Below are 24,936 nucleotides of genomic sequence, written 5' to 3'. Positions count from 1 at the left end.
CTGGTCCAAGCACAAATGTTGATAGTATGTACATAAATTGTCAGTGACAGTTTGTGCCTCCCAGAGGACAGCAACCTAGATGCTCCCCTACTGAGGTCTTCTGTTAGGATTAGCTAATCCACTGCCTCCTCCTAGGTACTGTCCATAAAACATGCTGACTTTTCAAGTTGCCTGCATCTCCATCAAAACATATGACCCACCTGATGCCAGCTTTTCTCTGTGTCTGCCCTTTCTTTATCCCCTCTTGTCCCTACTAGGCCAATCCCTAAGCCTTAGAGATTGTGACAATGGAGTCGAATTTTAATGAAAATATACCATATCACAGTCTATGCGACATAATGAAGGGCATAAGAGGAAAGTTTGTAGCACCACTAAGTGCCCACATACAAAGACTGGAATGATCTCATAGTAGTCATTTAATGTGCCAGAAGGCCTTCGAAAAAATAAGAACAAAGAACACATTTCAAAAAAAAGAATAGATAAAAGTAATTTAAAAATAGTTGCTGAATTTGAATGAATTAGAAATTTAAAGCTGCAATATATTAATTAAACAAAGAATTGGCTCTTTGAAAAGATTAATAAAATCAACAAAGGTATAGCCAAATTGACCAAGAGAAAGAGAGAGAGAGAGAGAGAGAGAGAGAGAGAGAGAGAGAGAGAGAGAAGTCCAGGTTTTTTTTTTGTTTGTTTTGTTTTTTTGGTTTTTTTGTTGTTTTTTGTTTTTTGTTTTTTGTTTGTTTTGTTTTTTGTTTTTTGTTTTTTGTTTTTTGTTTTTTGTTTTTTTTTTTGGTAATTCTGTGACCTATTATGGACTGAGAAGACGGCAGCCCACAGTTTCTTTGCAGGCTCCCTGGCCCCAACCAGAGAGATCCATGTACTGCCCACCCAGTTAGGGGTGGTTGAAGCCTCTCTGCGCTTTTGTTAGTGGCTGACCCTGATTGTCTGCCAGCATTGAGTCATCAACAGGTGGTACAAGAGTTGTTAATACGCCAAGCTCTCTTTGCTCACACATTACAGGGTTAGCTTTTAGGTTTACTAGGAAGAAGAGTTACACAGATCACAGCCATTAAGAAGGAGCTACGATCATTTACGGTTATATCATATGTAGGTACTTGTCTATGGAGTCATCTCAGATGGTCTCATAGGTGGACGTGCCCTTTTAGGAACCATCCTCACTTTCAACTGAGCCTGTTACAACTAGGTGCATTAGAAGCAAAAACATACGAAAGGACACCAGTGCGCTTTGGAGAAACTACTGTTACTGGCCCGGAACCTTGTTTTTCTTCTTGACTAGCCTCCTTGGCTGTGTCATGCCCACTACAAGCTTCTCTGCTCCACATTCCTAATGATCTGGCCTCATAAGTTTATCTCTAGCTTTCCTTTTAATCCTAAAGCCTGTTTTTATTATAACGGGCGTGAGTTATGTTAATCCCTCAGAGAAGAGGAGAAAGACCACCAACCCAAATCATCATGGCCCTATAAATTAAAGCAAAATTAAAGCAAAGAGTTAATTAAAGAAAGCTGTTTTAGAAAAAAAACATGTATATGTACTGTCTTCTACTAAAAGTAGAGTTCAAAAGATCAGCCTTGGACATGGGTAAGATAGGGTTTTGATAATTTAGGGTAACGGGGTTTCTAAATAGGGGATTTGGTTGGTTACAGAAGCAGAACATGGGCATAACAAGTTAGTCAAAACAAAATCTTGAAACAGAGACATGGTTGTAAGGTGACCATAGCAAGGTAGGCATAACAAGGTAATCATAACAACATAATCATAGCAGGTAGCATCACAACAGGTGGCCATAATAACCTTTTGAAACAAAGATATGGTTGCCATTCCCTAGAATAGTTCGTACGGAGCCATTAGTAGTTAAGGTTACAGATGGGGCATAGCCCGATCCTTGCGAGACAGACTTAATCATGAACATGAATGAAGCTAATTTTTCTTTGCTATAAGATGGCTCTCCAGGCTAACACAGAGGCAGGCTAACTCCTTATAATTTTCACTGTGACTCTTTTCTCTTGCTGCTTATGCAGATCCTGCTCCTGCACCATTACCTCCTCTATTTTTAGAGTTAGGCTTTTTAAGAGGGAGATGAGAGAATACCCCAAAACTGATAAATAGAATCAGCTCTTGTTTTCTATGCTATAGTACTCTACCACCTCCTGTAGAATGGAGAATTAGAATCCCCTCCCCCCACTTTCAGTGATGATCTTTGTTTTTTATTTTGTGTTGAATGATTAACACTGCTATGGTTTGAAAAATAATTGGCTGTGTGAGGTTTCCTGGGGAGATATGGGGGAAAAAAGTCTATTCATTTCACTTAGAGCACCAATAACAGGACAAAGTAATTCCATCCAAACCTAGCCTAGTGTGGTGAATGCCTTGGAGTTATTCATAAGAATATGCAAAAGAATTTGTGTATGAAATCATAGGTGACTTAAACATAGCTATATCACCAAAAAGCCTACTCTAGTGCAAGCAATGATTCACAAAGTCTGCATCCATCACTGCTTATTCATTATACAAGCCTTGTGAATCTTGGAGTCTTCAGGAACATCCTGAGCCTTATAAGGTTGTTCAATTTATTACATCTATTTATTTTGCACGTGTGTTTGTGTACATATGTGTATGTGCATGGGTGTGGGTACATATTTATGAGTACACACATGCTAAATCATGAGGTTGAGGTCAAAGGACAACTTGCAGGAGTCTCAGTCCGTTCTCTACTTCTACTATGTGAGTCCCGGAGAATGAACTGGTATTTGGTAGGAAATTCCTTTACTGGATGGGCCTTCGAAACAGCTCACTCTTCTAAGTTTTGTTAACTTCTCTCACTGATTTCCGGAATTTAATGAGCTGCCAGCCTCCCTCAAGGAGATAATATTTCCTTTGGGAGGAAAGAGCAGTACAACAGTAGGAGGCCATGTTGAACTACTGCTCTTTGACAGAACTGGAGGTTAGCCCAGAGCCTCGCCCATGTCCCAGAAGCCTCTTCCACAGAGCTCTGCTCCTTTCCCTGAATCCTTGGCCTCTCTTTCCCCTTCCTTCTTTCTTTTGCTCTCTTCTTTTCTATTCTTTTTTTTTAATTCCTTGGCAGAGGTAATAGAAGAGTTGGGTAAAAGAATTGGGGCAAGAAAAGAACTGCTTTTGAATTGGAGGATACATTTATAGTTTCATGTGTTTGGCTCATTTTTATATCTGTTCCTGAGTATTTTCAGAATAATTATGATTTTTCTGAGAACCATGTGGACAGAAAGCAGCATTCTTTAAGGTGTTATATTTCAAGCTACTCCATGGTTTTGTGGCATTCTTTTATTCAAAATTAAGTGGGACAGTAGCCTTTTCTTTTTCTTTCCCCCATCTTCTTTTTAATGTATTCCACCCCACCACAAGACCTTGTTACTTTTATTCATAACCATCTTATGTAAAGCTCCATATGCAATAGCCACAGTTGTTGCATTTGCAAAATCAAATCCTCAATAGTGTTTATTTGTTTTGTTTTGTTAAGTGATTTAATCTTTTTAAAAGGAAAGAAATATTATTCAGATTTCCAGATAATATTTCAACTATGAGTATGGAATTTTAAAAACTAAAACAGTTTTATGCATAGAAACTTAGTTTATATATCTCAAAATATTTATGGGGCAGCTACATGTTATTTAAAGATATCAATGCTGTCTGAATTGTATCAATGAATTAGCTAGAGTTGATTCTTTGTAGGGTCTGGCACAAATTTTATTCATTTATCTTCTATCCTTTATTTTATAGTTTATGAGTGTTTTCTTTAGGTGTATTATGTTAAATATAAAATAAATGTTGCTATTTATATTTAATTGCTTTTAAAATCATTTCTTAGAACTGAACCCAGGGCACCAGGCACACCAGGCAAGCACTTTACCAATAAGCTGTATCCCGGACCCTTAATAATTTTAGATTTTTATCTTGAGAGCAAGTCTTACTTCCCATAACCTTATATTCTACTTATTCTTCATACTCATGAAATTGTTTATTTTATTTTTGTGTGGAACTGTAAGTGGAGTTGTTTATTTGCTAACAGGGACAGGGGAAAACATAAATTTTTTTCATCTTGTTTTATTTTTGATACTGGGCCTTCTCTGTAACCCAAATTGTCCATGTAGGACACACACACACACACACACACACACACACACACACACACTCACACACACACACATACATACACTCACATACACATGCATACACTCACAAACATACATTCACTCTCTCTCTCTCATACACACACACACACACACACACACACACACACACTCACACCTGGGAAATCGAAGTTATCACGTAGGAGGTATATGGAATTCCAAGAAGGTGGGCCCATCACATAGATACAGAATAGCTAAGGTTGATTCAATCTCCCTTTTCCTTGATTGAAGAAACTTGCACTATTCAACCCTGCCATGCTGTTGGCAAATCTAAGTCAACTATAGTCTTGTTTCCTAACATGCAATACCATTTTTAAAAAATTGGACAGGTTAAATAACTTTTATTTTATTACTAAGAATGATATTTTGTGGAAATAGTATCAAAATACTAGCTGGTTGAAATATCTGTCTTTTCATTTAAAAATGGCTGTGTCTATATACTACTGTTAACATTAAAATTTTTACTCTTTTAAGAAAGTGACTCATTTAAAAAATGGTGGTTTCTTTGCTCAAGAATGGGTTTCTGAAGCAGTAGTTCTCAATACATCTTTTCCTCAGTAGCATGCCAAACCCCCGTGGCTGTTAAAAATTTCTGAAGTTTTACATGGGAAAATTACTAGGATGGCGAATAAATTTATGGCCATGTCATTTATTTAGGAGCCCCTGACTAAGCAAATATTTTAAAATTTAGAAAGAAGTCTTGGTAGTAATAAAGTAAGCTTCCTGGAAAATAGTATTTCAGTAGTAGTAAGCTCTGCCATTATCTGTCCTCACAAGTAGCAAAAAGTATTTCCTTTAGCAACCTGGAATAATAATGTGTAGACATAGAGGTTGCCTTTGGGCCTAAATTTATAGTGATTTACTTGCAAGGATGCACTTATAGGCCCAGTACAGCATCTTGCCAAATTGATTGCTTTGCAGGATTTCAAAATATATTGGCATAAATGCCAGACTGTGAAGGAATGATTACACCACATGGGTTGGATTTATCAATAGCAGCAGCATATTATTCCAAAATGAATGTGGGCCAGGTACCAGCTTGTAATGACAAACATCAGCTGCTCCTGTTGAAGGGGAGAGCAGCAAGGCTGCACTCAAGACTTCATGGTGCTGTAATCGACCACAAGGCTACTTAGCAGCTAGGAATGTACTCAGCTCTCCCCATCCACAGGTTCTCAGCAATGCTAACTGCCTGGGGGGAGAGGGAGAGGGAGAGGGAGGAAGGGCGAGGAAGGAGGGGAAGGGGGGGGAAGAGTGTTATGTGCATGCGCACGCATGTTTTCCTCTCCCTTTCTTCTACATACTCCTTAAGCAAATAGTTACTGTTGTCTATGTGCCTAATCCTGGACTCACTTCAGAAGGAAGTAAAATGACAAAGCAAAGGCAACAGCTAAATGACACACCCACGAAATTCAATACGGATAAGAGATAAGGAACGTAACCTACAAAAGAAACTATCAAGGATCAAGAGCATAGAAATGGCCAGCCATCTGAAATCAGAATCGGTCCCAGCAGAATAAAATATTTTAAGGTGCCGTTATGGGGAAACATAGGGCTTAGAAGTTGTCAGACCATGGTGTGATAGAGGGCAGGTATGTAAAAGAGATTTACAAGGTGGGCTACCCCTCGTGAAACACTCGAGTGGATCTGTTTATCCAGGGACTTCAGCAGGTTAGAGTCGATCAACCTCATCAGCGGATGCTTTGGCAACTGTGGAGGTGCTGGCTGAGCCCGAAGAAAGTTACAGACAGAAAAGCTGTGTGTAAAGCTTGTGACTAATAAACAATGTGGCCCAGAAACATTATTGTTTCTAATACTCAAAATAGGAGTCTTTCACTGCAGTAGACATAGGGGCTCATGCCGGGTTGTTCTTTGAGCACAGCACTACATGGAAACTAGACTGTATGTATTGCCCTGGTGGAGATGTATGAACAAATGTCTGGTCCAGCAATACAGAGTGGGACCTAGAGGGCACAGGTGCAGAACAAGAATAACCTGGTATTTTATAAAGGATTAGAAATTAAGTGTAGTTAATACTTGATTTTTAGATCTGGGAAGTAGGAATGGAAAAGGAATGGGCAAAAACTGTCGTCCTTGGGTTATTTATACTTAGGTAATGCAGGGAAAGAGGTAAGAAGGTTGAGGTAAGAAATGATAACCTTTGTGTGTGGTTGGCGTGTGTGTGTGTGTGTGTGTGTGTGTGTGTGTGTGTGTGTGTATTTATATGTGTATATGTGTGTATTAGTATTAGTTTGTGTGTGTTCATGTGTGTATGTGTGTATATATGATTCTGGGTGTATGTACATATATTGTATATCTATATATACCTTGATCTCAGCATACTATCTATGAAGCTCTTAGGGAACTATGGCCATTGTAGTAGAACTTGTTTGATTTCTGTGTAGGATTCCTTCCTGATTACCATGATCACAAGCTCCTTGAGGATGGGCCATCTCATGCTTCTGAGCCTCATACAGAATAGATTCCAGGTAGATTCTCTGCATGTGACAAACACACAAGGGAAGGCAGAAGAGAACAATTATAGGATGCCCATGGTGGTATCTTAAGTAGATGTGAGTATATCATGTGACTGCCCATTAAAGCAAGAACAAGAGTCCTTCTGGCAGCACCGAGGGCCTGCCCAGAAATGTAAGAATTCATCATTAAGTCATGGTGACTCATTTTCCTAATTTTTCTTGAGGCATTCTCAACTCTCTCTGGATGTAGGGATGGATGAAGGCTGACTCTTAGAGTAGAGGGGGCCAGCAGATCAGGGAAGACGGCCTTATACATTGACATGGGTATAGAATGTGATTTTTTGTGTAGCTTGGAAATGCTCTGATCTTACAGTTCTTACTCAGAATGTTTATAATGTGTTCATTTTTTATGCCTCAGAAATGAGTATCTTATACCAATGTCATAGAATGACATTCTAGCTTGAATTCTGCCAGCTGTGATCGTGGGAGAGCTACTATTAAAGTCAAGGCAAGAAAGTTATAGACAGCCAAGTTTATAAAGACAAAATTAAAGTCCTTTCTTAGATAGCAACTGAGATCGGGTTCTTTCCCAAGAGAACTGTTGCCACTGAAGCTCTGGTGGACAGCATTTATAAAGAAGAAACAACAAAAACAAAAACCCAAATACCAACATAACATCAGATATTTTCAGATGCAGGCTTGGGAAGGTAACATTTGTTTTGGCAGAGCCTAACTCCTTAGGTTTTGTTTCTTGGCCATGGTCTAGGTCAAGCAATGTCTTGAATGTGTTGCTGAGGTGGACATGACTGTTCAGGAGCTTTCAAAACCCAGTCATGTGAGCAGACACAAAATAGATTCAGGGTGAGATCAGGACAAGGATGTGTTACCTCGCTAACTTCTTGACTTGCCCTCATTGTGCTTAAGTTTCCTTAATCTCTGTTGCAAGGCTGTGCGTCCTTTCTGTGTGAGGTGCTTATGATGACAAAATGGCTGTGACATCATGAAGAGATGTTAAAATGTGATGTCATCGGAAAATCTCAATGCTTAATATCCCTGGTGATTAATAATCATAAGTAAGTGCCCTTGCCTCTGAAGTGTGACGATGATTGGCAGCTACATGTCAAGATAGCAAGCATTCTTGACTACCAAGGAGAACACAGACAAGACTCTGAAATGCTCGGGGGTATTCTGGTGCCTTTGTGGGACCTGATCATCCTCTCTTGATAAGACCTGTCAGAGAGTGAGAATGGCCTGACCAAAATGCTATTCTGTGCCAAGGGTGGTGTTGGGGAAACTTGCTTGTTTGATTGAAGGCAAATCACAGGGCCCTAAATTGGGGAGGGAGAGATTAATGTTTGAAGTGAACAATGTTTACCTTGCTCTCAATAAAACTCTGCTATAACATAGAGTTTAGACTGTGAAAAGGGTATCTAACCAGGAACCTTCTCCACCTTACATATTGTAATTTGCTCATCATAAAATGTGCACTTATTCTCGTCTTTATGTACATGGAAAAAACAGGGAGGAATACGCTGAGGAGAACGTTGCAGTTGTAATGATTGGGGATCCCCCGCAGTTCTTCCTCTGTATTCCTGAATGGGCTGGGTCAGCACTGCTCAGGCAGTAAATACTCTGGTTACTAATTAACAGAGGTCGTGCCTTTTGTAAGCAGGGGGATTATGGCCTTGGGATATCACTATGCAATTCACCATGTTGGTCTTCCTGATGCCTACAATGTTTTCTGTTGGTGAAGTTCTCATCAAAGAGTCTACTGCTGTATAACTTATATACGATGAGTAGGACATGCTTGAAGCAAGTAATTTGACAAGTTACAGCGTACGTGAAATATCATCTAACCATACAACCATCAGAACAAGCAAGAAATTGAAATTCCTGACTCACAAACCCTTTCTGTGGTGCCCCTGATAACCTCTCCCCCAAGTGACATAAGTCAGCTTGGACTAAGGGTCAAGCTGTGTGTGTGTGTGTGTGTATGTGTGTCCATGTATGTGCCTGTGTGTGTATATGAGTACATATATGTGTGTGAATATGCGGATGTGGATGTGTGTTTATGTGTGTATGTGTGTATATGATTATGTGCATATGCATATATTATATGTCTATATAGGTCTGTGAACGTGTGTATATGTATATCTATGTGCATGTCTGTGCCTGTGTGTATATGTGAGTACATATGTGTGTGTGTGTAAATGTGTGTGTGGACATGTGTGTATAAATTGTGTCTGTGTGTATATGTGTATGTTTATATGTGTGTATGTGTGCATGTGTGTATATGATTATGTGTATATGCATATATTGTATGTTTATATGTGTCTGTGGATGTGTCAGTGCATATGTTTCTGTGTCTGTGTGTGTGTGTATGGCATATATGTGACTACCCATGGAGGCCAGAGGAGGATGTCCGATTCCTTGGGGCTACTTGTCACGGGTGATGGGAAATGGACTCAGGTTCTATGGAAGAGTAGCAAGTGCTCTTAACCACTGTGCCATCTTCTCACACTCCAAAATGTTTAATAAATTTGTTTTTTATAACTTGCAGTTCTGACTCCTCAGGCCCTCTCTGAACCTTGAAGATTTCATATTTTGGAGAATTTGTCTGTTATTTTAAGATGACTGATTTGATGGCATCAAATTACTTCTGATATTGTCGTAATTTCTTACTATTTTGGGTTCAGTTCTTTATTCCTGATACTGATCATCTATGCCTTCTCTCACGTTTTTCTGTATAGTAGTGTGCAGTGGTTGCTGCAACAAATTCCCCAAAAGCTGGTAGTTTAAAAAGTATATCTCAGCCTGCCAGTGACTAGTATTAAAGTCGAGTCAGAGATTCAGGACCAGGGCTCTCTGGGCAATGGTGTGGTTGCTTTACTGACATTCTGTGCAGCAATTATTCCAAGATAGCTCGGGTTCAAAGCAGGGACAGAGAACCAATGAAAAACATGCAAAGCATTTATTGTGATTCCCTGGATGTGCTCAGGATACAGAGGATCTCAAGGCCCAAGGGGAGATGTTTGCATAATGCCCTTGAGCTCTAGGGGATTCATTGCTCAAGAGAGTGTAGGAAACATTTGCCAGTGTTTGCTTGGGCAGGGAGAGACATTCGTCTCAAGTAGATGATTTCTAAGGGACAGGGTTCACCCTACAGGATACTGTTATAAAATCTATTATATGCAGACTATAAAAGCTCAAATTTTGAGCTGGTAGGACAGCTCATTGGGTGAAGACCTGTCACCAAGCCTGAGTCTAACAACTTGAGTTTAATCTCCAGAACCCACATGGTAAAAGCAAAGAACCAATTACTGCCAATAGTTCTCCGACCTCCACATGCATGTCATGGCATAGAGGTCCACATATATGCACATATGTACATACATACATACATACATACATACATACATACATACGATTCAAAAGTTATTTTCAGGATAAATTTGTCTCACAGTTCTGGTGAATACAATTAGCAAATCACTTTGATCTGTTTGAAGTGAAGGCACTGTGTGTGTGTGTATGTGTGTGTGTGTGTGTGTGTATGTGTGTGTTTATGTGGGGATACATGTGTGTCTGTATGTTTATATGTGTTCATGTGTGTTTATGTGTGTATGATTATTTGTGTATATGCATATATTGTGAGTCTATATGTCTGTGAATGTGTCAGTGTGTTTCATAACCGATTTCTAGGTCAGACTAGCCCCTGACATTTCCCCTGTTGAACACTGTGCCTTCTCATAGTGTTCCACTGCAGACAAGCCGTGTAATCTCATCTTGAACCCACACAACACAGTTTTTAGCCATTTTAGGAGAAAGCTCAGCACCAGGATAGTTTTGCAAGGATCCTCATTCGGCTTCCACAGTCTAGCTTGAAACTTACAGATTTACTCATCTTTTCTGTGAACTAGCTTCTGGTTTCACTGGTTCATGTAAACTGTCCTTTTTGCTATTTTGTGGATTTTGCTATTATTTTTAGCCTTTGTTTCCTGTGTGCTTCCTTGTTTTTGTTTGTTTGTTTGCTTGCTTCCGGCTTCTTAAGATTGAAGCTAAGGTTTTAGCTCATTTCACATATTTTAGATGGTGAATTTTCTTAGACTGACGTTTTCCACACCATCACTTGGTTCTTAGAATTATCCTATAGTGTTAGAAGTTGTTTTTCTAGGTACCCTTCAGATGACTCCTATACAGCGTGATCGTCAAAGAACATTTTTTGTGTACCAGCTTGAATACTTTTGAATTGAGATTACTTTCAGAGATCTGTTTCAAGACATGATACCTAGTTTGTTGTCTGGTCCTCTCCCCCTGTTGGTTTTTGTTTGTTTCTTTGTTTGTTTTTTTCTGAAGAATGTCTGTAGTTCTTTTCTGGTTCATGTGTCAGTTTTTGGGTAGCTGCACCTATGTACAAGGGCACATGGTATAGAAATTGCTAAAATGGCTGTTCTATTAGGTTTTTATTGTGCATAAAAAGAGTGAAAATATCCAGAGGCATCCAGAGCAGAGAAAGCAAAACAAAAGAAAAGAAAACAACCAACCAACCAAACCAATCAGCCAACCCAAACCAACCAACCAAACCAAACCAACCAACCAACCAACCAAACTAACTAAACCAACCAACCAAACCAACCAAACCAACCAACCAACCAACCAAACCAACCAAACCAACCAACCAAATCAAACAAACAAACCAAACCAACCAACCAACCAAACCAACCAACCAAACCAACCAACCAAACCAACCAACCAAATCAAACAAACCAACCAAACCAACCAACCAAATCAAACAAACAAACCAAACCAACCAACCAACCAACCAACCAAACCAACCAACCAACCAAACCAACCAACCAAACCAACCAAACCAACCAACCAAATCAAACAAACAAACCAAACCAACCAACCAACCAACCAAACCAACCAAACCAACCAACCAAATCAAACAAACAAACCAAACCAACCAACCAAACCAACCAACAAACCAAACCAACCAAACCAAACCAACCAACCAACCAAACTAACCAAACCAAACAAACAAACCAAACAAACAAACCAACCAACCAAACCAACCAACCAAATCAAACAAACAAACCAAACCAACCAACCAACCAAACCAACCAAACCAACCAACCAACCAACCAAACTAACCAAACCAACCAACCAAACCAACCAAACCAACCAACCAACCAACCAGCCAAACCAACCAACCAACCAAACCAACCAACCAAATCAAACAAACCAAACCAACCAACCAAACCAACCAACCAACCAACCAAACCAACCAAACCAACCAACCAAACCAAACCAACCAACCAGCCAAACTAACCAATCCAACCAAACAAACCAAACAAACCAACCAAACCAAACCAAACAAACAAACCAACCAACCAACCAAACCAACTAACCAACCAAACCAAACCAACCAACCAAACAAACCAAACAAACAAACAAACAAACCAACCAACCAAACCAACCAAACCAACCAAACCAACCAACCAACCAAACCAACCAACCAAACCAACCAAACCAACCAACCAACCAAACCAACCAACCAACCAACCAACCAAACCAACCAAACCAACCAACCAACCAACCAACCAAACCAAACAAACAAACAAACCAAACCAACCAACCAACCAACCAAACCAAACAAACAACCAAACCAACCAACCAATCAACCAACCAAACAAACAAACAAACAAACAAACAAAGCAAACTAGACTTAACCAGTGATATTTGAGAGTAATGGTTAAAGCTGGGGCCAGTAGGGAGTGTTGGGGGTTGGGGATATAGAGATAGCAAGATATGGAGAATAGTGAGGGTTGGTAGGACAAGGGGCAGCAGGTATAAAGAGAGGGGGATCTGAGGTGACAAGGGCCAGGGACCTATTGTGGGAGATTTGGGCTTTGATAGGCTGATAGGTGCTACAGTCAAACATCAGTGGAGAGCCCTATCTCCCTTTTGCCTTGAGGCAGGAGAAATGACTCCTTTTGGTGGGACAGAAAACCTGTTTCACAAGTTTCTGAAGAATGCTGGATTTTATCTAACTACAAAAATCCTTCTCTAAATCCAGTTTGAGCTCAGTTCTGGATATATGGATTTGCTGAGACCAACCCACACCAAAGTTGGGCAGCTCATAACCACCTGCCATTTGGGATCCTGGGGCTTTGACCTTCTTCTCACCTCTGTGGCATTCACACACAGGGTATCCACCCACAGGGGCAAACACATACCCATGAATAAAAATTAAAACAAATCTTAAACAAAAACCCGCTGTCCCAAAGTTATACCCCAGGGCAAACTATTTATTGATAGAATCGTTGATGTCTTTGCTTCCACTGGCTCCTTGCCTGTTTCTACACTGAAGAGAAACTGAGTCTCTCTGTTCCTCCAGGATGTTGGGTCAGACCCTGGTTCAGACATTTTGATAATGTTAGTACATACATGAACTTTAGGATTGTCCTCCCGACAAACTAGACTTCACTACACATTGTAATTACCTGTCTTTTGAAAGCTATGGGTTTAATTTTTGTTGATATTACACATTTCCTCTTTCTGTTGACCCTCTTGCTGTGGGAGGCTTTTTAGTTGATGGAAAACAGTCTTGTTCTCAAGTTGTTTTAGATGCTGAGTATGTACACTAGAGGCTGGCCTATTACATTAAAGTCCCAGAGTTGGGTTCCCCAATGTCTCCTAGACCAGAAATATTTCACACAAGCATGAATTCCAGCCACTTGAGAGAGCAAGAGGACCATGAATTCAAGAATGTCTCTAGCCTTAGGTAGTTCTTGACCCTTCTTGGCTCCAGGAAACCTTGTCTCAAAACCATTACCATTACAACAGACAAGATAGATAAAAGTGTCTCTTAAGCCTTTTTTAGATGATACCCAGGTCTTTATTTGAACTATTATTAAGGAAAGGCCTTCTGAGTTTTTTGTTCTGGGTTTTCAGGCTTGGGGTTTGGGGATGGTCAGGGGCAGTTCAGTTTCAAATTTTGTAAAAGTTTACTTAATGCAAGAACATGACTGTTTTTTACTCTGGTTGCTAGGGGCAGCCACTCTCACCAGCCCTAGATATGTCCTGGAATGATTTCTCCAAGTCTCTTGTATGATTCCTTCCTCACTAGTAAAGCCTCTTTTTGCATATCCACTGATTAGTACTGGTTGACATTGTACTCCAAATTCTCCATCCTCTAAATCTCCCCCATCCCTAGTCCTGTGCTCTCCCCAGCCTGCACGGCATCCACTTCTATATTCTAAGGTATCTTTCCACCTCACTGAAACCAATCTGCCTGCTTTCACTCTCTCTGCTTAGATTGGATTCTTTTCTGAAATACTAAACTGGCAGCATTCCAGGTCACATATTCCCCAAGATCCAGGGAATTGTTTCCTGTCCTGACTATTGCCCGGTAGCATAGATGCCTCTTGCTTGTGGACTTTTCGCCTGGTTTTTAGCGCTTGTGTTTAAAGGAGTAAAACTGATAAACCCTTATTTCTTCTTAGCTGCAAATATAAGTCAAAAGCTGAGCGTCTATGCAGAACAAACAGGACCCTAGTATGTTTTCCAGCCCTCAGATAACAATCAGCAGGCTAAGGTCATACACTCGTGCAACCACTGGAAGGGCTGCCAGTAGGATTTTCTCTTTTACCTGAACTGCAGAGCCCATGTCAACCTTGGTATCAGACAAGAGTGATTCGGCCACAATGTGGTCTGAGATGTTTAAAATGAAGGAACAGAGCAAGGCATGGTGATTCCCCAGCTTCTTCATTACTGCAGAGTATATCTGAGGGACCTCGTTCCCTGACCTTTTATAGCTGGCCATAAGATTTAATGTTCACACAGAAATGCCTGTATTTCCAGACACAAATCTCTGAAACAATTAAGCATAAACTTTTTGAATATACAAATTGCATTTAATTACAAAACCTAAATATACTCTTGTGTTAGAGAAGCTTCTCCTGTGATATAAAGATGAATGGCAGTTTTCACTTGTCAAGCCGGGCCTCATGCCGTAGAAAACTAGGTTTATGATCTTAACAAAAGGAGATTTTTGATTTTGTTTATGCGTCTAGTAGAATAAGGGAACCAGCATTTCTTAATCTTTAGAAAATTCAAACCAAAAGAAAATAGAAAAATCTAGATTTTCTAAAGAGCAAGAGAAGAAATGTGGGCTAGTCAACCTCTTCTTATTAAGTCGAGGCAAACTTCGATCCAAATTTATTATATTTTTCCCCTATTATATTTTTCCCCTGCCTATCAGTTCATGATACAATGCAATAGTGGAAGTGGTCACAACATTTTGAATATATTGTTATAGATGTCATTCATGAACCTGTGAAAGGCCAAGATAAGGTTCGAATAGTTTGATTTTGTTGTCATTTAAAGTTTATCCCTAATACACAGAGTAAGTGATACTTTATTCAAATGTTTTGACTTTAGGGGGAAATAGGCCTATTTAGTGGAGCTGTGCTCACCCCTTCTTTTACCGTTCATTTAGAGAAATTCGTGTTTGCACAGAAGCCCACCATCCGTGAGACAATCGAGCCATGTATATGTCACCACAGCCACAGTAAGATAGCTGACCCTTGCTTCTTTCACGCAGCCTCTCTGACGTAACGGATTGTTCTGTCGATTTTGCAGATGCCATTTGCTCAGCCTGCTTTTTTAAATGAGTTGTCATCCTGTTGAGCTTTGAGTAACCAACACTGCTCCTAAAGGCCGATTTTGATGTCTTAACAGTGAGGGGCAGAAATATTTTCAGGACGTCACGTTTTGTGATTTTAATCATGTGCTTGTGGCCTCAGACTAGGCTTAGCCCCATAGCATTCAGTTCTAATTAGTACTCTGGCTCAACATCCCACATTAACGTTTATTATCGAGACAACACACGTTCTTTACCATTCCTGCAAATGTGACTCTCAGAAAATTCCTGAAGTAGCAAGGTTTACTTGGATTTATTTCCCTTCGCTTAGTTTGGGGTTGATGATGATGAATGGCCTTCGGGGAAGTGTGTTAACTAAACAATTGGCATCTTGGGAATCACAGGCCATCTCCTCTAACAGGAGGGATGTTCTGGGCCAATGAGGCATCTCTAGCCCAGCAAGGTTGCTGCATCCAGCACGAGTTGATGTTTACCTGGTATTCTGAGGCAATCTCTTCTCACAGTAGAAGGTATGCTTGGTGACACAGGCCTGTCACCTTGTGAGAGGCCTCGGAGACTTAGATGTCACAGCTATCCAGATCTGATCTAGGCTATGTAAGATCCCATTCATGTATTATTACATGTACTTATTCGGGAGCGTGTATGTGCGTGTGTGTGTGTGTGTGTGTGTGTGTGTGTGTGTGTGCGCGCGCGCACTCGTGTGCACACATACACGCATGTTTGTGTGCATTGTTGTGTGCATGTGGAGGTCAGAGGGCAATTTGCAGGCACTCTTTCTTCCCTTTTGTTATGTGGGTCCTCAGAATAGATTTGGGGTCATCAGACTTGTCGCCACTGGCCTGTACCAGTTAAGGTATCTCACTAGCCTGTGCTTTAATATTTGAAAATGATCACTGAATGCCTCTTCAGGACCAACTCAGTTTTTAAACACCCCCATAGATATGTGTGTATATTCACAATATAAATTATTTTTATTACATTTTGATAATACTCAGTGTATCCATCACCACAATTGATAGGAAGCCAAAATTCCTTGATGCCAGAATAGAGTGGAAAGGAATTCTTCCTTCCTTCCTGCCTTCCTCCCTCCCTCCCTTCCTTCCCTCCCTCCCTCCTTCCTTCCTTCCTTTCTTCCTTTTTCTTTCATAATGCTATTTCATGTGGTTTTTTTGCCAGTTACTTTGTAAAGGGTCCCACGTGAATGCATTTCAAGCCCCATTTAATTGTGGAGAAAGTAGAAAAGCAAAAAGGCATAATTAATAATTGTAACTGGAGAGAATTCAAGGAAGAATAATTGTATGACAGATTCAGTTATGTGTGTCTAAACAGTACTCATGAGTTGCTATCAGAACTCTCTGGTGTTACTTTTGAAATTACAACCAAAAACTGTTGGGTTTCCAAGGAATACATGGTTCCCAGTTTTCTATAAACATTCTATTTCAAAATGTCCAGTGGTATTAATTTCACAGAAAATTTCTATGAGAGCTAAAAGTAATGGCTGTGTCTTTCTCTCTCTGTCTCTTTTGTAAAAAACAGCTGGACCTATAATCTGCAGAATGCTGAGTTACCCCCCAACTCGCCGAGCGTTAGCTGTGGGATGTGGCTTACAGATGTTCCAGCAGCTCTCGGGCATCAACACTATCATGTACGTATTCCTGTTGGCTTTCTCTTGAAAAGATTGTGACAGGAGTACTTCCGAGGGAAGACAAAGAGCTCTCCCTCAGTGCTTTGTCACAATAAATGCAGGGATTTCTCCTTGAGTACGTTTTACCATTGTTAAAACTTGGAATCCACAGGTAGTTTTACGTTTGGTACATTATTGTTACTATATGTTTCATTTAATTTGTAACTATTCAACCTGCTACTTTTTAAAGAGTCCAAGCAAATATTTGAAACTTGGTTGACCCTACAGAGTCACACAGCCCATTTTTATGCAACTGTGCAATGATTTTGGAGCCTGTTCCTTCCTTGGATCCCCTACATTCCTGTCTTGACCGTATTCCCTTGTTTTCCAGACAGCTTCGTGGCTACTTTCATTTCATCTGTATATATTTGATTTCATGTACCTATATAAAATTTAGAACTCACAAATGGGAAAATAATGTGATATTTGTCTTTCTGAGACTCAGTTAATTCACTTAATATGATAATTTGTGGTTGTATCCATTTTCCTGCAAACAATATAATCTCATTATTCTTATGGCTGAACAAATTCCATTGCATATATAAATGATATCTGTCCATGAACTTCCGGGATGGTTCCACAGTTTAGCCGTTGTACACAGTGCAATCCAGTAAACATCACTGCAGGGTCTCTGTGGGACATATTGACGTACAGTGCTTGGAGAGTGGTATAGTTGGGTCCTATTGTCGGTTTCAGAAAAACCTCAGTGCTGACTTCTATCATGGTGGCCGGGGTAGCCTACGCTACTCCCAGCTGTATGCAAGGGTTTTCTTGTTATTTTTCTTTTCTTGGTAGCAGTTCCAATTGTGGTACCAAGAAATACACTCCTCTAACTAGTAAAGTTGAGACTCTTTTCACAGGTGTTGGCCATTTGTATTTCACTTTTTGAAATTTTCTGTTCATTTCACCATCACACCCATTTGTGATGGGTTGTTCTGTTGTTGTTGTTGTTGTTGTTGTTGTTGTTGTTGTTCTTTTTCTACTTCTTCTTCTCCTCCTCCTTCTCTTCTTCTTCTTCTCCTCCTCCGCTTCTTCTTCTTCCTCTTCTTCTTCTCTTCCTCCTCTTCTTCTTCTTCCTCTTCTTCTTCTTCTCCCTCCTCTTCCTCTTCTTCAGTTTCCTTAGTTCATTGTACATGCTACATGCCAGTCCTTTGCCAGATATACAAATAGCAAAGTTCCTCTCCATCTCTGTATGTTCTGTCTGCACCTCTTTCCTTTCCTGAGTAGAAGCTTTTGAACATCATCAGGACTCATTTGTCTACTGTACGTCTCTCTTTTTGAGCAACTTTTTGAGTAAGCAACAAAGTGCTTACCTGTGTGGATACTGTCGTGTTTTCCCCATCCTTTTTCCTCTAGCAGTGTACAGAGAAATGATCATGTGATTTCTGTCCTTGGGTCCATCTGTGTGATTCACTATTTATTTATATAAATGTGTTGAGCCATCCACGTATCACCGGGATGAAACTGACTTGATTATGATGAAGTGTTTGATGTGTACTTGAATGCTTTTTGTAAGTATTGTATTGGTTATTTTTGTAAATCAGAACAATTCTTCTGTAATTTTCTTCCTTTTTTCTGTCGTGTCTTATTCTGGATTTGGTACTTGGGTAATATTGGCTTTTTAGAAGTGGTGTAGCATGTCCTTTTTCCTCTGTATTTCAGAGAAAAAATAGCTTTCGAAGCATTGTTCTCAATTATCCTATATAGGTCTGGTTGAATTTAGCAGTAGACTTTTTTTAGTTGGGAGATTTCTTGTATTCTTCAGTTTGTTGCTTTTAGATTTGCTCAATCTGTGTATTTCGTGGTGATTTAATTTTGGTCCATCTAGAAAGACATCCTTTTCCATTTTCCAATTCGATGAAACATAAGCTTTAGAAATATGTACAAATGGTCCTCTGTGTTTTACTGGGTCTGCTGTCACGGCTCCCTTCACAGCCTTTACTCTGTGAACGTAAGCTTTCTGATTCTTTGCTCACTTGACTAAGTACTACTGACCTTGTTTGTCTTATCAAAGATCCAACTCTTTTTTTTTTTCTCATTGATTCATGTATTGTGTTTGGTTCTTTCCAATTAATTAATTTCTGCCCCAATATTTATTTCTTTCCATTGTCTAATTTGGGTTTTGGTTTGCTCTCTTTTCATAAACTCGGAGGATATGTTGTTTGTGTGTAATTTATTTAAGGTCTCTGCGTTTCCTTTTTTTTCTTCACACAGGCCCCTGTGGCTACAAACACCCATCTTATTATTGTACTTACTTTAGGTTTGGAATGGTGTGTTTTCATTTTCACTCAGTTCTCCGGATAGTCTACCATCTATTAATCTCTCTGATTAATTTCCCTAGTATTTTTTATTCTTCAAATTTGTACATATCCTGCTGTTTCTCAGCTTTATTCCTAGCTTTATTCCGTTGTAATGTCAGGGACAATATGAGAAACTATTTCAGCTATCTGTGTATCTTAAAACTGTCTATGGAACCTATGATGTGCCCATTTTTCCATTAATGTATCTATTTATTCACTTTATATCCTGATCACCGCCACTCCCAATCCCCCTCTCCTCTAAGACGGTGGAGATCTTCCTTGGGTATCCCCCTCCCCATCCTCTGGCAACTATGTGCCCATTTTAAATTGTTTTATTTTTTATTGTTTGTTATTTTACGGGTATAGGTATTTTGCCTGCATGTATGTCTATGCACCACTTATGTGAATGGTGCCCTCAGAGACTGGAAGAGTGTGTTAAATCCCCTGCAACTGCTGTTACAGATGGTTATGAACCACCATATGGGTGCTGGGAATCAAACCTGTATCCCCAGATGACCATCCAGTGCTCCAAACTGCTGAACCATCTCTGAAACAGTAAATAGCACACTGTCCAGTTTAAAAACAACTGCCCTTTTAACACTCGTAGCTCTTGCAAGATAAAGAAGGGTAAAATGGTGCATACTAGAATATTAGTCACAGAGATTAAGAATGGAAGGGACCTGGTAGATATTAGATCAGCTGAGAAAAAAACCGGAGTGGAGATGATGTGCGAGAAGACTGGGATATTGTCTCTGTCCGCAGATTTTAGAGAGTAAGAAGTAAAAGCAAAAGGCTGAGGAAAGATAAAAAGAAAAAGAGCTAGGAACCAAAGGGAGAATCTGAATTGTGCGTAGTAATAACAGAGAGTACACAACAGTAAACTGGGTGGAGAAGCCTCAGAACTGTACAAAGAAGCTAAGCATGGCTGAGTAACAGGGCCGGGGACTATGGGAAAGTTTACACTGCCAGGGGTTATGGGAAAGTTTACACTGCCAGGGGTTATGGGAAAGTTTATGCTGCTGGGGATTGTGGGAAAGTTTACGCTGCTGGGGATTATGGGAACGCACTTGCTCGCATTTTTCAGGGCTATGCGTCTTTTCAGGGCTATGCGTTATCATGCAATATAAGGTCACTAATAAAGTAAATTATAATGGCTATGAACATTTGGAGATGCAGGAAAGACCAACAAGTCCGTTTCCCACTTTTAACTGTTTTGAGGGATAAGTGGACTGAACCTGCAAACCGTTTGGTGTGTTTCATTCATTGTTAAGAACCATTTTAGAGCTGCACATCCTGTCCCAGTCTCTGAGTTCATGTCCATTGGTTCTGCTGTGTCGGTTCATCTATTACCTGGGCTCTTACAGTCTTCCTGCCTCCTCTAACACACAGATCCCTGAGTGTTGAGAGACTCCATAGGGTTATTGTTGTTGTCGAATTGTTGTTGTGTGTGCGTGTGTGTGTGTGTGTGTGTGTTTGTGTGTGTTTGTTTTGGAATTTTGGTATTCAATGTATTTTCTTTTATCGTTTGTTTTGGTTTTTTGTTTGTTTGTTTGTTTGTTTTGGAGAGAGAGACAAAGCTCATGAAGTTTGGTTGGGAGGAAGGTGGGAAGGATCTGGGAGGAATTGGAGGAGGGGAAACATGCTCAAAACATATTGTATGATAAAAAAAATTTAAGCAGGAAAAAGAACTGTTTTGGTACTAATGTCTTTAAGAAAGGCCAATGTAAATTCACGTTAAACACACTCACAATTAAATATAAAAGCCTTCACCACATCACCATAGAGCCATCGCATGGACAAAGAATACAGTTGTGTTTTCTGGGACACAGATCTTGAAAAAGTCATATTCTAGAAGTTTTTCTTCCAGCTACTTAAAGTTGGTCACTGGAAAAATGGGTTTTCTGTACAGCAAAATTTAATCGAAGTATTTATTTCTGTTTGAGATTGATGACATTATCCTTTAAAGTTACTTAGCATGCTTAAGTATTTAGGAACAACTTGGGAAGGGTGTAATGGCTTGAAGTGGTTTTTAGTATCAAAGATTAGATTAGCAGGGCTGGCAGGATGGCTCAGTAAGTAGAGGCATTTGCTGAGCAAACCAAGGGACCCATATAAAGAAGGTAATTAAAACCAATCCCACTTTGTTGTCCACACACAATATACACCTCGGCATGTATGTGCCCAGCCACCAAGATTGCCACACACATACACTTCTTAATTAAAGAGAAATTAAAACAAAGATTAGGACCCAGGGTCCTAGTAGACTGCAACCATATTCTTTGTGAACTTGACATTAATTGTCCACACCTGTCAGACTGCAACTTCCTTCCTATGTTTTTGGTATTTCCTTCTGCCAACATAACTTCTTTTTTTTTTTTCTGACCTTTTTGGTCCTCTGAAGGTCCATACAGAGCCTCGTGTCTGGGTTTGTTCTGATTTTACTCCTCCAGCCTGCCGTCACGCTGAGACATATCCTTCTTCCTACGTGGTAATGACATAGGACTGTAAAAAAAGCAAGCGCCAAGCTCTCAAATAATGCAGAGGCAGTTAACAGCCCTGTATGAATATCCTACGTGATTCCACCATCACAATTTATTCTCTATCTGTGAGCATTTTTTTTTATCTTGACAAGTTTAACAGCATAGAAAACAAGGAAATGTGCTCCATTCTTTTTTTGTGGTACTTTTAAGTAGAAATCACAGAGCCAATTCTAATTGATGGGTTTTGGCTTATGACAGTGTGTGTCCAAACGCTGATGTAATGACTGTCTTCACCCATTTGTGATATCCAGTGTAAATTGTGCTGACTACAGTTTCCAGTCTTTAATTAAACATTCGTTTTTCTAAATCCTTTGTCTTTTCTTAGAAATGCAGGGCTAATGCTGTCCTGGTACTCGCTGTGATTTATGAGTGCCATTAGCACACGTGATGCAGCCCGCTCACCATTAACTCTACGTGGTAAAAGCTATAATCTGCCAGAGAACGTATTTGATGCTTAATTCTGAAAAATAGCAAAATTTCAAAATGATTTTAAACAGTGGTTTGAAGCATTTTAAATGATGTTTGAATGTAGACCAGGTCCAGTGGGTACAAAGAGTCTACTCAGCTTCTTGAACATGTTAATAAGATGTCCCTATTTAGCAGCTAGAGATTTGGACATGAAATCTGTGCCATAGAGCCAATAACTGGCACTTCTCTCTATACTTCTGACACTTTTATTTGGAGCTCATGCAACTTGTAAATCAGCTCTGGGATGACTACAGTGCAGCATGGCCTCCATGATAAGTCAGGGACTCTCATGATGTGTGTTTTTTCCAATGCTTTCTAAGCTCAGTATGTGTGTCTGTGTGTATGCAGCGTGTGTGTGTGTGTGTGTGTGTGTGTGTGTGCCTGTGTGTTCCTGCGTGTAGGCCTCCATACTGGAGGCTTTCCACAGAGTTCTCTGGTCCAGCTAGGTGTTAAGGTTCAGGTGAAGGGGAGAGAACTCAAGCAGGGAGGGGGAACTGCTTTCACAACCTCCACTGCTGGTGCTGCTCTGCCTCTATTTCCACTGCTTGCTGCTCCCGTTTGGGCCAGGCTGAGGGATGTAGGAGAGCTTCTGATTCTGGAGAGCAGATCTCTTCCCCAAGCGTCAGTGTTACAGCTCTTAAGACAGAAGCTCTCAGACAATGAAGTAATTCCTGCACACTTTAATCCCTCTAAATAGGATTCTAATATACAGTTTTGGGACAGGTCAGTATCTGACAGCAGGTACTTCCTATTGGTTTGGCCTGAGAGCTTGGGAAGACCTCATCTACATATTTAGGGGCTTGGTTCTGTTTCTACTTGACTGATCTGTCTTGAGCCTACATGACCTGTGGTCATATCCTCACCCATGCAGTAGGGACTTGTGGCATTGCCCTGCATGGCTGATCTGTCTCAAACCTCTCTATGGGGGTTTGGGGAGGATGTAGCTACCTGAGAAGAGCCTGATCTCCTGGGAGACTGGAAATGCTCCTGCCACCCCTTAGGGACTCCTGGGAATTCGACCTATCTCGACCAGGTATGAGGGTACCTTTCAAAGCCTCCCGCCCCACACCTGTGTGCATTTACATGCATGTTACATATGCACATGTGTGTGTATGTATATGTCTGGTGTGTGTGTGTGTGTGTAATATATGTGTGCAGTGTGTTTGAATAAATGTGTGCTCTGTGTATGTGTTTGTTTGGGCATGAAGGTGTATATATGGGTATGTGGGTGTGTATGTGCTTCTGTGTGTGTGTGTGTGTGTGTGTGTACGTGTGTGTGTGTAGCTGTGAGTGTACGTGTGTGGGGGAGTATTTTCTCACAGTTCTTAAGATTCAATATATTTCACACCTTTATTTCCAGTTTGAAACACTGTCTGAAATATAGCTCAATAATTAAGTTTTGTGAGATTTAGCTAGAAGTATTAATTCTATTCCCCTTGGTTTTAAATGAATTTTTTTATTAATTTGGGGTTCTGTTTCATGGATATTTCATCATTATTTCCCCCTCTGGTTTCTTTCTCCCACGTGAGAAGTAAAGTTAGCAATGCACTTCAGCATTTGAGCCCAAGCTTGATAAAATATAGACATTGATGTCCCTTTTACAAGTTTTAACTCCACCCTGAAGTCTGTGTGGGTTTCAATTTTGAAATATTTTCTTCCTGACCAAGAAACGTTCACAGAACCCAAATGGAGGGTAACACAGAAAGTTCTTCCTCCAGTTTCAGACACAACCACTTTCAGAAAATATTTTCTGTCTCTTCTCTCTCATGGGATACATTATTCCATCCTCTTAGCCTGATAATTATCCTATAATTAGTCATGGAAATAAATGTCCTTCTTGAAGCCATCTTCCACCTCTGCTGTTTGCACACATGTCTGTTTGTCTGTCTGAACATCTGACTTACATGATAAGTTGCTTGATTTTTATACCAGAGCCTATTTACTCATCTTTAACTCTTTTGGACAGAGGACTTCTTGTTTCTCTGAACTTTAGACACGATGTTTAACTTTGGGAAGAACCAGTTTTCTAATATCATCCAATTACTTCATAATTTCAAGCATGCATATTCAAAAATGCATGTAGAATATTCTGTATTCCAAGAAGAGAAGGAAGAGCAGGACTGGAGTCCTGGCTTTCCCACCATAACAGAGCTGTGGACTCCATCTCATATGAGCTGTTTCATATGTCTCAGAAACTAAAAGGAAAACATAATGCAAAAAGTGATTGGTCTAGTGAAATATAACAGTACCACTGTGTTGAGAGACCTTTTGGGTTCAGACTCTGTCTTAGAAAACCTGACCTAAGGTTGAACTCAATTTAACTAACAGGCCAGTACCGAGCACCAGTTTCCAGGTTATTCCCCAACAAATTTGCACCTCCAAGTTACAAGCCTGCCCCTGACATGTCACTTCCTAACAACCACCAGTTAGGAGGAAAAGCAGAAGCTAAGTTTATGGTTTGGCTCTTAGCACCAGCCATTATGCCTCCCCAGTCCTATGTATGCCAGGCTAGATACCCTCTTCATGTCTCCATAAATGCTTGCCTGAAACTAAGCTTTAGGCTGCCCCTCCCAGTTCTGTTTCTCCAGAGGTGGTGTGGCCCAACTTGAGCTTGTCATAA

At 40.1% G+C, this 24,936-nt stretch overlaps 1 protein-coding gene across 1 annotated transcript in view; it reads left to right on the top strand.

The window, feature by feature from the left end:
* Positions 1-24,936, top strand: part of Slc2a13 (solute carrier family 2 member 13) — a 318,829-nt gene that overhangs the window by 159,119 nt on the left and 134,774 nt on the right. Inside the window, 1 exon segment of the mRNA NM_133611.2 lies at positions 16,861-16,969. Within this exon segment, the coding sequence (NP_598295.2) occupies positions 16,861-16,969 (109 nt within the window).

The sequence above is a fragment of the Rattus norvegicus genome, chromosome 7, assembly GCF_021556685.1.
Source record: "Rattus norvegicus strain SHRSP/BbbUtx chromosome 7, alternate assembly SHRSP_T2T, whole genome shotgun sequence".
Classification (NCBI taxonomy): Eukaryota; Metazoa; Chordata; class Mammalia; order Rodentia; family Muridae; genus Rattus; species Rattus norvegicus.
This window is presented reverse-complemented; position numbering and strand designations above follow the sequence as displayed.